The sequence below is a fragment of the Leptosomus discolor genome, chromosome 5, assembly GCF_034619465.1.
Source record: "Leptosomus discolor isolate bLepDis1 chromosome 5, bLepDis1.hap2, whole genome shotgun sequence".
Lineage (NCBI taxonomy): Eukaryota > Metazoa > Chordata > Aves > Leptosomiformes > Leptosomidae > Leptosomus > Leptosomus discolor.
Genome location: NC_141395.1, coordinates 1,523,559 through 1,535,672, shown reverse-complemented (window position 1 = coordinate 1,535,672; position 12,114 = coordinate 1,523,559). Strand labels below are relative to the sequence as shown.

Sequence of the window (12,114 nt, the reverse complement as noted above, 5' to 3'; positions counted from 1 at the left end):
TACCGTTTCAGCTGTTTTTACAGGGAGAGCTCTGCAGATCTGTTTGTGTAACATTCAATTTACATAACAGAGAACAGTCCTGCCTGCTGCGTTGCAGTTACTTGAGAATCCGTGGCGTGTGTTGGTGCATAGCTGCTCACATTTTGCAGCATGAAGCTCAGCACTTTGGTTTCAGTTAGTGAGTTATTAGGGGAACACTGTTTGTTGCTCATGAGCCGTTGCTGATGACATTTCAGAAGAATCCGGATCTGTGTGTCCAGTTCGGCTCAATCATTCAAAAATTGCTTAAGGCTGAATCCGTGCAAAAATGGGGAATTTTGTACTTTTCCAGCGAAGACAATCTCCATTCAGGGAAAGAAAAGAAAGGAGGAAGAAGAGGAGGAGGAGGTTTCTTTGCAGGCCGGGGGGGGGGCGGTGACTTGAGTCGTCTGAAAGCAGTGGCGCTCCTCACCTCGGCGAGGTGGGGGCTGAGTGCGGGTGGGAGCTGAGGTTTGTTCACGCAGTGCTGGGCTCGTCACGGGCTCCTCAAAGCGCTGTGAGTCCTGTGGGAGCTTGGCCAGTCGGCAGGCAGGCGAGTAAACCAAGTCCTGAGGCGAGTTTCGGTGTCAGCGTAAGCAGTTTTGTGTAGGCTTACCGAGTTTCCAGGTCATCCATAATAGAATTTTCTTTTGACTATCACAGGTGGTCATCTGGCACAAAACCAGTGCAATTCAGAAGGATCCCAGTCAGCTTTATTTCGTGCTCCCCCTCCTAGATGGTCTGTAACTTTCACGGTAGCAGTCAGGCGGAGGGTCGTGCCACTCGGCCCTTCCCGTCTGCTCGCCTTGCGGCGTAGCTCGGGGGGCCCCTGGTATTGTTTGTGGCAGAAGCCCAGCGAGGCTGAGGGCAGCAAAGCGGCTTTGAAACCTGGCGAGGTTTCGCCCTGTCCGAGTGATGGGCAGTTCGTTAACGGAGCTTTCGGTGCTGAGAGCACCGCGAGGAGAATAGAAATGAAGTGTTGGTAAACTCAGGGTCCGGTGGTGCTTCGTTGCTAAACCATGTTTTTTTTTTTTTCTGGGAGTAACGATAGCAGAAGAGGAAACAATTGCACAGCAGGCAAATTACCTGGATTTGTTGAGTTTGAGAGTAAGCGAGGGCTCCAGGGCCCGATGCCACTATGGGAACAGCTCAGCCCAGCCCCGTCCCTGCAGCACCCCGTGTGTGTGTCTGTGTGTGTAACGGCCACCCCAACCCGCAACGTCTCGCTGCGGCTCGGTGTGCACACAGGGCGTGCTTCAGCTAATCCCTGTCACCTGTAGGACAGACAGAAGCTGCTCAAGGAAGATCTGAGGAAATCAGGTCCTGCCACGGGTGGGAGCACCCGTGAAGCCCCTCTTCCAGCTTTTTTTTTTTTTCCTGCATTGCACGTGAACCCTTTTGTTGCCGTCTTGCTTGTCGGAAAAACGCTAGGAGCTTGCTTTGTACCGTCAGTGTTTGCATAAAGCTGTCCCCAAGCACGGGAGCTCTCGTGGAAACGGGGCAGGAGCGCTGATGCTGGCAACACGGCGCTTGCCGAGGTTCAGGTGCCTCCTCTGCCCGCTGAATATCAGCTCTTCCCAGCGGCCTCTGCAAGCAGTTTACTACATAAAGTGACCGAATGAAGGAGTTCCTTGTTGTGACCGAACCCTTTGCAGACAGGCCGTGGTTACTGGTGCATTCGTGTGCCGTGGAGCCAGGGTTACGTGACGTGTCCGCAAACCCCGGTCTCGCCCCCTTCGCTGCTGTTTTTGAAGCTGAGCGCAGAAAGGCGACTGAGCATCCCCCGCCAGGCGCGGCCCGCGGCTCCATTCACGTCCCCCGAGGTCCTCACCAGCAAAGCCTGTAGCCGTGGGGGTGCGGAGACCTCCGCAAAGCCCCCGCACCAAAGCCCCTCTGTCGCTGGGGTGGGTGCTGTCACCCCTGAGCTTGGCTGACGGGGGGGTGGTGGTGGGGGGGGGGTGCCGGGGACGGCTGGGGCACCGCTCCTGCGGCGTGGCGCTGGGGACACGCGTGGGCTTCAACCCCGTGCGTGGGGCAGCCCCTTCAGCTGTGTGCTGGAGCGGGGGGGGGGGGGGGGTGTGCGCGCCGCACACCTCGTTCGAGAGCCGTGGGGCGGTGGGGACCCGCGTCGGTGCAGCCCCTCCTGTGGAGCGGGGTGGGCGTTCTTCATCTCAACGGCTTCGCGCGCTGCGAGAAGGCAGAGCAGGTATTTAGGGGGACGCAGGACATCTTCACACAAAGGGAAGTTGCGCTCCGACTGGATTTGCCTGTTGTGGGGATTTATAATCCTGTTACGAGAGATTATGCCTGGTAATTTTATGCACATTTAGCCTCCCTCTGAGGCAAAGCCGAGGCATTAAACTCTCTTCACTAAGCATTTCAGATTGGATTTGAACTGCTGTTCTGGATGCAGAAGGCCAAATTTCCATCCGCTTTCCCATGACAATGCTCCTGAAATAATCTATGGAAATGTGATTTTTGCGGGTAGGCAGCAGTGCCGCAGCTCTCAGGCGGGCAGCGCTCTCGTCGGCTCCGGGGGGAGCTCTGCCCGGAAGGCAAGCGCACGGCGTGTGCAGTCAAAATCGTATTGTTATTGTTAGCAGTTTGTATTTAAGTTGCTGTACATAGAATATATTTATAGTCAAAATGTCTGAGGTAGTGAAATGTACTGTAGTGTCACTTAACAAATTCCACAGTGTCTTTCAAAAGGTTTTTTTTCTTTTCTTTTTCCTCTTTTTTTTTTTTTCTTCTGTTTGTTTTCAACTAGGACCCCTACTATGGCTGGTGGCCTATTTTCTATTGACAGAAACTACTTTGAAGAGATAGGAACTTACGATGCAGGAATGGATATCTGGGGTGGCGAGAATCTTGAAATGTCTTTTAGGGTAATTGCCGTTTTCCTTCATTTTCTGTCAACAAACACAGTTGTGCTGTAACGGTTCCTGCGCTGCGGACAGGGCCCTTGTGCTTTAGCTGTCACGCAAGTCATGGGTTAATTTAAATTCTCAAGATATTTGGGAATGCCTCGTTATAGTATTTTGGTCCTTTTCACTGCATGAACCATTTTGTTACTGTTTGGAAATTCTTGCACTTTCAAAATAATATCTATTTTAGTAATACCTTCCTTTGTAAGAGAAACGAGGCTTTCCGTGGGCTAATGCAAATGCTGACTGACATGAGATGTAAATCTGTGTAGCGTAAAAAAAAAAAAATATTCTAATATATGTTTTAACAGAAGGTTTTGAAAGTGTATGTCGTCCTGAACTTGCAAGTTCTGGCTGGGATTTTTATCCTGTGTGAGAGCCGAGCTCGCAGAGAAATTTCCCGTCCTGCGGAAAAGGGGCTGTAGTTCTGCCGGGGATAGGTATGTTGCCCGTGACAAGAATAAAATCTCATTGAGTGAAGTGCATTTAGTAATTGTCCTTTAGACATAAAGGAAAATGGGAAAATTGAGTCTTTGATAAGTAATTGTTAGAAAGGAATGACTTTGAACATCTCTGTATCACAATTTATGCATTTTAAGTAAGTATGCGAGATAAACCCTGGTATGCCTGTCTAGTACCCACGGAGATATCCTTCTTGCCTGCTTTTTTTGTGTCTTTTGTCTTCAGCCAGGGCTGGTGGACTGTTTTCTATTGACAGAAACTGCTTTGAAGATTTTTGTGAAGCAGGTATTTCTAGAGAAGATCAACTGAGAATTTGAAAGCAGTTTCAGGCCATTTTCTACAATCGTTCACTTTCCAGTAAAATAGAAGGGTAGAGTTACTTCTTCTGAGTAACTTCTTTCACGTTTTAAACCAGTGGATTTCAACATTTTTTGGTGTGCACGAATATTCCTTGGATGCATGTAGGCCTCTATGTAGGAGCTTATTTTTAACTTAAGCCTGTTAGTAGGCTTGTCTCGCACTGCTTTAGAAGTGATCTGCGGAGCAGAGAGTGACTAGCACTGCTTTAAAGCCGTAAATGCCTGTCTCTCGTGGACTAAATCTGCGTATTACTACTGTCCACTTTTCACCCAGTACCAGAGTGTGGGGTTTCTGTAAGGTGAAGTTCACCTCGCTCGTTGAAATGCTAAGGTCAGGATTGCTGGTGCGCATTAAACCCTGGCCGAGGAGCCTCGAAGCCGTTTGTTACCGCTGGCGCTTGTTATCGCTTGCAGAAAAGCTTCTGCAGGACCAATTTTGGGTCGTTACTGAACAGTCTAAAATGTTTAACTCTCCTTTTGGAGGAGCACTGGGGTTTCATGACAAAAATGATAACCCTTGAGAAACCAACTCTGATCCGAAGGGGCCAGCGAGGTGACTTTTGTTGAGAGTCCGTACTGGCGGGCATGTGGCTGTTGATTCTCCGTGGGCTTCTTTCAGCAGTGACTATTTTTGTTAACAAAGATACAAATATTGATCATTTTTCTGTCAGGCCTTGTAAGTGCCACAGAATAAAATAATTTACAGTTCCACGGCCTTTTCCCGCTCCCTGGCGGAACAGATCCGTTTTGGCAGAAAGCGTTTGATCTTCTGCTGAGCGCAGCACGCGGGCGGGTCTTCGGCTCCCGGCACATGCGAAAAAATGCCATAACTAGGAAATTCTTAATGCATTTTCTTGCTAATGTCTTTTGAAAACCTTTCCTGAGAAGTTTAGCTGTTTAATGGTGCTGTTGTGCCTTCGGCTTGTGCTGTTCTGCTCTGGCTCTTGGCGTGGGAGAGCTGTCGGGATCCGTGGCGGGATCCAGCCAGCTCCTGGGTGGGATGCTGGGGGGTTTGCAGTCGAGTGTAGTGCAGGTTGAGCTGATGCCTCTGCTTTGGTACGGTTTCACTGCTGCTGCTTCCTGGGCACTTCGGTAATTTATATAATAATACTCAGAGGGTTTGTTTTCCTTCCCTTTTTGTTTTCCTTCCCTTTTTGTTTTCCTTCCCTTTTTGTTTTCCTTCCCTTTTGTTTTCCTTCCCTTTTTTTTTCCTTCCCTTTTTTTTTTCCTTCCCTTTTTTCCTTCCCTTTTTTTTTCCTTCCCTTTTTTTTTCCTTCCCTTTTTTTTTCCTTCCCTTTTTTTTTCCTTCCCTTTTTTTTCCTTCCCTTTTTTTTTCCTTCCCTTTTTTTTTCCTTCCCTTTTTTTTTCCTTCCCTTTTTTTTTCTTCCCTTTTTTTTCTTCCCTTTTTTTTCTTCCCTTTTTTTTCTTCCCTTTTTTTTCCTTCCCTTTTTTTTTCCTTCCCTTTTTTTTCCTTCCCTTTTTTTTCCTTCCCTTTTTTTTTCCTTCCCTTTTTTTTTCCTTCCCTTTTTTTTTCCTTCCCTTTTTTTTTCCTTCCCTTTTTTTTCCTTCCCTTTTTTTTCCTTCCCTTTTTTTTCCTTCCCTTTTTTTTCCTTCCCTTTTTTTTTCCTTCCCTTTTTTTTTCCTTCCCTTTTTTTTTCCTTCCCTTTTTTTTTCCTTCCCTTTTTTTTTCCTTCCCTTTTTTTTTCCTTCCCTTTTTTTTTCCTTCCCTTTTTTTTTCCTTCCCTTTTTTTTTCCTTCCCTTTTTTTTTCCTTCCCTTTTTTTTTTCCTTCCCTTTTTTTTTTCCTTCCCTTCACTAAATAATCAATGCCTGAGTCCTGTTTCTGATGGGCTTAACTCCACATAAATTTTGTGAGAATACTTCCATGAGCTCTTCATTTCAGCTTTACGCTAAAAATCTCAGTCCGAAATATGCGGAAAGGCAAAGACCAACAATAGCCATGCCCTCCGCAGAAAGCCCTGCTGGTGAGAGCAGGGAAGCAGCTCTGGTTTTCTGGTTAGGACTGAGGTGGGGGGAGCGGGTGAATTTTGGGGAGTCATAGTAGAGAAAGTTATTTTATGTCTTCAGAAGTTTTTCCCACTTCAGCTTCAAGGAACGTTGCCAGCCTGGAAGGCGTGCATCCGCCGAATAAGAGGGCATGGCGTCAAGAATAGAAATAAACCGATGTGCTGCCAGCGCCGGGAGATTACCGGGGAAGTGCCCGGCAGCCCCGCGGTGCCATCGCTTGGTATTTAGAGCCTTCGTCTGTAAAGACAGCCGACCGAGCGGTCAGGTACGGCAGCAAAATACCAAGGCCTCTGCATTTAAAACCCGATCGGATGTAAAACCCGTGCAGCAGATTGGTGGCAGAGATTGCCAAGGGCTTGGGGAGGTTCCTCCAGCGGGTTCCTGGGATACCGCGCTGCAGTCGGGAAAAGAGCGGGCCTGCATCTTGGTTTGGAAAATGGGAGTCAGCCGTGAGGATGTTTCTAGAGCTCGTGACCCGCAGCACGGCCTGGCGGCGCGGCCGTCCCGGTCCCTCTGTCCCACCGCCTGCCTTCTGGCTGAGCCGGTGCTCGGTCTTCGAGCCGCGCCGCTGAGCGGTGCCGGTTGGGGGGTGTCTTTAAATAACGGCCGCTGGGGCGGGGAAGCCATCCTGGTGGGAATCGCTTACGGCTGGGAGAGTCTACTCTGGTAAAGGGAAACCTCATTTATCCTTAGATATTTAACATTTTTTTTATCTATAGAATTCCTTAAACATTTTTAATTTTCTATTAAATTCTGTAAGTGTTTTTTCCCAGGCAGAGAATGCCCTGAAAACTGGGTAGTCAGAAAGGAGCTCATACAGCTTTGGAAAGAGTATTAAAAATAATCTGTCCATCAGGAAAAAAAAAAGATTATTCCTTAGAATAATCCAAGTAGGCCAAAGCAAGGCCAGCGAAAACAATTCCTGCTGTAACAGGAATAAGATGCTGTTTACTCGTGGCTTGCTGGCAGCTGTCCGAAGCGCAGAGCGGGCGTGCAGATGTTTCCGTGTGTGTTTCCTAAGCGCTGGTGACACGTTGTTCCTGGTCTCTGGGATTTCTGGGTTTGGCTGTTGTAGGAATTCCTGTAGAAAATGAGTGAGGAGCAACGATGTTCAGTCCACCTGTAACTTGGTGTAGAATCCCGTCCTCAGAAACACTCGATAGAGCCCGGCAAACGGGAGGGTCTGGGTGCGCGGAAGCGGGGACGGCCAAACCGCAGCCCCCTCGCTGCGGCCTGCAGGCGAGCCCCGCCGAGGCCGCTGGTGGCCGTGCTGAGGTGGAGCTTCCCCGGATCCGCACCAAGGGTTACCACGAGCACCTCTGCAGCCCGAGCGCTCGGGAGGTCTCGGCTTTCTGCTGCCGCGCGGTGGGTGTGAGGGAGCCTTTAGACACCTTCAGGTCGACGGTTTCAGCAGAAGCGGTGACTTGGGTGGCCGGGGGCGCAGCAGCACGTAGCTCCTGGCGAGGCTGGAAGGGTTGTGGGTGCGCCTGAGATGACTTTCAGAAGTACCCGGTGACACCGAAGTGAATTTTGCACGTTGGCGAGTGGAATTTGGGGTGTATCAATCCGGAGTCACCTGGCAAACAGACTGAAAATGTCCCTCTGTACTTCTCCTTAGCTGTTTGACTATATGAACTAATTTTAGGAGTGCAGTTTGCTCACAAATTGTGCTCAAAATGTGTTTGTGTGCTTGCATTTAAAGCATGCAACGCTTCTCCCTTTCTTTGGACTGCATTAATTTTTCTGTATGTCAGGATTCTTATGTTTCTATAGGGAAAGCATTCAAGATACACCAGTTCAGTTGATTTCATTAGAGATCTTTGGTGTTGAGAATTTTCAGGATTTCTTTTTTTTCCCTATTTATTCACAGAGATTCTGTGAATAAATAGGGAAAAAACCCAAAACCTCCTTGCGCATCACTGCATAGCAACAAACAAGTTAAACTCATTTGCCATAACGGTGCTTACGTGTTACCTTCGTGTTTGCAGTAATCTTTGGGGATTTTTTTTTTACTATAGCTTTGATCTGTGCATGTACATGGGTGATGTTTAGTCGAACACCTTCATCAGTAAACACACACGTGGACCAAAAGCACCCCTTTATGTGAAGAAACGTATTTTCTAAAATGGAGTAAATGGAATTCTTAACACGTAAAACATTTGCTGTCAGCGTTTATATCTCTGTAACATGAGATTTTAGTTTTATTTTACTCCAAACTTTAGAGACTTATTTCTCATTTGGAGTTAGTTTTACATATTTTGTCATAAAAGGGAATGATACCCCCGAGCATGAGGTGTAACCAGTAAGCATTGTCCATAAAACTCCCCTTTATAGGGGTTAACTGCAGAAGCAGCTTACCTGGAGCAGCCTGGTCTGGGGGGGAGGTGTCCCTGCCCAGGGCAGGGGGTTGGAACTGGGTGGTCTTTAAGGTCCCTTCCAGCCCAAACTGTTCTGTGGTTCTATGACTTAGTGTTCAAAAATGATGGAAGAGGGAAAAAAATCCTGACAGTGGGCTGCACAGAGATCAGACGGAGTTTAATGCACTTGTTCTACACAAGAATGCTTTTAAAACGTCTGTGAAATCAAAGGTAGTTCCAAATAATTAATGCCTGTGCTTAAAAAGGGATAAATTATGTGGGCAAACACAAGCCTTGTATTTAATTCCATGGCGCGCAGTGTCCTACCACGAATTTTGAAAGAATTAATATTTGTAAGGAAAAAGATAAACAGCAAATGGGTCAGTCTCAGATGGGCTTGTGGAAGGTAAATTATCACGTGCTGGATTGGACAGCCTGTTTTCCAGCCCAAGGAGATGCAGCGGATCTGCTGGTCTGGTCTTCACCAGAACACGTCGGTAAGGGGCACCCTGGAAGTTCCCTCCTGAGTCAGGAGCCGGCGGAGATCGATAGGAGCTGGCGGGTGGGCAAATGGGTGGTGCTGAAGGACGAGATGCCGGGCTGGGGACAGGTCGTCGTTAGTTTCTTAAGTGTAAAGTTGCAGCTGGGTGTTGGGTTTTTTTCACTAAATAACTTTTCATGAAAGGTGGAGAATAAACTCCTGGAATGTGCTGGCTTGGAAGATGCAGAGAGAGAACTGAAGTACCGTGGTTGGAAGAATATCTGATTTTGGGGAAATCATTCAGGTGGAAGGAGAGGGGTTAAGCTTCAGAGAAGGGAAGGAAGACACCTTCAGCCTTAAAAATGATGATGTGACAATAACTGGTTTATGAATAATTCAGTGTGAAAATTGGAGTTAAATTTTTTTTTTTAGATGAGATCCATCGATCTGTATCAGAATATTTGCAGTCTGGCTGTCTTCAGTCCCTCGGTGCATTTAGTCACTGTCGGGGCCTTTATTGCCTGTTCCAGTGGGTGGGAGGTCAGTAAAGCGGGTGCTCAGCACAGTGGAGGTTTGCCGAGGGCAGGTTTGGGTGGGCAGAAAGTCTCCCCGTGGCAGTCTGGGGTGAGACACTGCCTCCGGTTGTGGGTCTTTTTCTGGGAAGAGAGAAGCAAGATGACCAGGAGGACTGTAGTAAAGCAATAATTCCGAACATCGTTGGTCTGCTCAGAAAAATCTAGGCATGTTGGAGAAAAGATACAGTTCATTGACATGTCAGGTTCCCAGGCTGTAGGATCAGGTAAATTCTATCCCTGGAAGTTTTGCTGGATTAAAAAATATATTGAATGTTACAATGGAAAGGGCTGCAATGAAATTTAATGGCAATGTTTCTCTCAAAAAAACCTCTTGGAGTATTACATGGAGCAGTCACCAGTGTGGGTAAAGAGCTGCCGGCAGGTCTTGAACACCTGAGGTGTCGTCTACAAAGAGCTCTTCAACAGCCAGGGGTCAGGGACAGCTCTGGGGTTCCCCAGAGCTGCAATGACGAGTGACTGAATGTGTTCCCATGTCCCGTCTGTGTGGTGAACGGAGCTCTGGAATCCCACAGTCCTTCACCATTCTATGAACCTGAGGAAAGTATTTGTTTTACCAGGGGATATTCAGGAAGGTTGATTTGTTTGGGTTTTTTACCAAAGGATAAAAGTCCTTTTCTTTTGAGCAGGGTGCATGCCTGTGACAGCTGTGTTAGACAGCAGGCTGTACCAAGGGCGGCTGAAAATGCGCTTTAAGGAGCGTGCAGGAACACAAATTGTCAAAAATGGTAGCGTGGGAGAGTAGTGGGAGGGGGGGAGCAGGAGCAGCCCAGGGCGGGGGGCATGCAGGGACCGTGGGTGCGCTCATTAATCGCACGTGCTCGCTCCTGCCCCCTGTCCGGTGAGTTACTCCCAGGGCGCTTGGTAAACGTCCCAGGAGGGGCTGTTTCACTTTGTGTGGGGGCTGCTTTCGGTCCCGGCCCGTGCTCCTTGGCGTCCGTCAGCCTCAAGGTTCACCTGAGCCGACCGGTTGTCTTTGAGCTGTTAAACACAAGAATGTTGCGATGTTGTCATTGCTTCTCCCGACAGGGTACGTCGCTTGGCGTGCTGATGGAATTATATAAAAGGATTTAGCCCTAATTAAATAAAAGCTGCATTAAGTTGCTATGGTAACTTTTGTCTGTGTCAAGGAGCCCTAATTACAAGACTGTTTCTGTCTAAAACACCCAGTGGCTCTTAAATTCTGTGTTTTATTACCAGGAGGTATTGTAAATCCTAGTCCTGCTGGCAGCTTAGGAGGAGACTAAAGCAAAGGGTGGGACGAGCCTAAATAAGGAGCTGGGCGGTTGGTGGTCCCTTTGTTGTTGCCAAAAATGTCAGTGAACCTTAGTGAAGGGTGGATCCCACAGGATCGATGTGGTCTGGCAGAACAGCGAAGCTTTGTAACCCTGCAAGCATCCGATGGAAATCTTGCTCTGCCCCCGTCGGTCACCCGGCTGCCTAGGTTATGCCTCCAGTTCTGCAAACTTGGACCTTCAGCCGTCTTTAGTTTCTTCTCTAGTTCTTTACAGAGCCTAGAAAGATGGTTAATCCATGAACTGATGATGGTTAGTCCATGAACTGATGTCTATCATACCAAGACTCCAGTGATCTGACAGAAAATATGTTACTTCATTTAACAACAGGGCATCAAAGTCCAGGATTATATGATTGTTCATACTTGTGCAGTCCTATTGCAGGCACCGAGCTTACTCAAGGGTCTAGATTTTGGCTCCAGTAGTGGAAAGGGACAGTCTGCATCTCGAAGTTCATCAAATTCTCTTTTTGATCTATAACTTTTTTTTTGTTGTTCTCTTTGATGGTGGCACTCCCCAGCGTATGAACCAGAGAACAGACATTTTGCATCTGTGTTTCACTTCCGTGGCTCTGTGGTGTTCAGAGTACCTGTGCTTGCTGCTTTCTGAGGCTGGCTGTGATACCAAGATCTGCTGTGCCTTTGCTCGTGGTGGTCGTGAACATGATTCTGCTTGAAGAGTAGATGTGCATATATATATATTTTTAAAAGTAAAAGTTTTTCTCTATTTCTTTAAATGTTATAAAATCTCAAATACAGAGATAACCTCCACACCTGACACTTATCCCCTCGTAGGGTGACCCCTTTCTGAGACAGTGGTTTGTGCGTGTTCATGCTGTGGGGACACAGAGCCCCGTGAGCCGTTCGCACAACCGTCCCGTTGCAGTCCCAGTCTGTGCCTTCCATCGCTGTTCAGTCCTGCCCCTGCTGCTCCCCTTAAGCTTCTGCTTGACGTTCCCCGTTGAGTGGTGACAGGGGAGATGTATCAGGAGGCAGCCGCTGTCGTGGCTGCCAGAGCCCCTCCCGCCATGGACTCGGCGTGGGTTGGCCTGGCTGTAGCCAACGCTTCCTGGGGTTCTCGTTCCAGATTTGGCAGTGCGGCGGCTCCCTGGAGATCGTCACCTGCTCGCACGTTGGCCACGTCTTCCGAAAGGCCACACCTTACACCTTCCCGGGTGGCACGGGGCACGTCATCAACAAGAACAACCGGAGACTGGCAGAGGTCTGGATGGATGAGTTTAAGGACTTCTTCTATATAATATCTCCAGGTAAGGAATTATTTTCTGATCATATTATGGTCTGTAAAGCTGCCTGAAGAAAAAAAGGGAAGTGTAAATAAGTCACGTGTAGACATGTGTGCACGTATGTGTGCTAAAAGCTGAGACCTAATGGCAAAAGCGCTTTCAGGATTCAAGGGAATGTCCTTTCCACATGTCAAACCCTCCTATATTCTGTTCCCAAGGTAAAAATGCCAGTTAAGGCTTCTCCTCTCCCGAAGATCGTCAGGTTTTTTTTTCCAGAACGTTATTCTCCTAATATTAGCTTGCAGCCGAGGAGGAAAGGTCTTGGACCCGTTTAGTCTAAGAAGTGCAGACTTTG

General features: G+C 48.0%; 1 protein-coding gene across 5 annotated transcripts in view; it reads left to right on the top strand.

Annotated features, from left to right (window-relative positions):
- The window catches only part of GALNT13 (polypeptide N-acetylgalactosaminyltransferase 13), a 124,453-nt gene that overhangs the window by 70,346 nt on the left and 41,993 nt on the right, over positions 1–12,114 (top strand). For all 5 annotated transcript variants that reach the window (XM_086465117.1, XM_086465115.1, XM_086465116.1 and 2 more), the window contains exons 6-7: positions 2,786–2,903; positions 11,603–11,783. In XM_086465117.1, the coding sequence (XP_086321243.1) occupies positions 2,786–2,903; positions 11,603–11,783 (299 nt within the window). The remainder of the gene's footprint in view (positions 1–2,785; positions 2,904–11,602; positions 11,784–12,114) is intronic.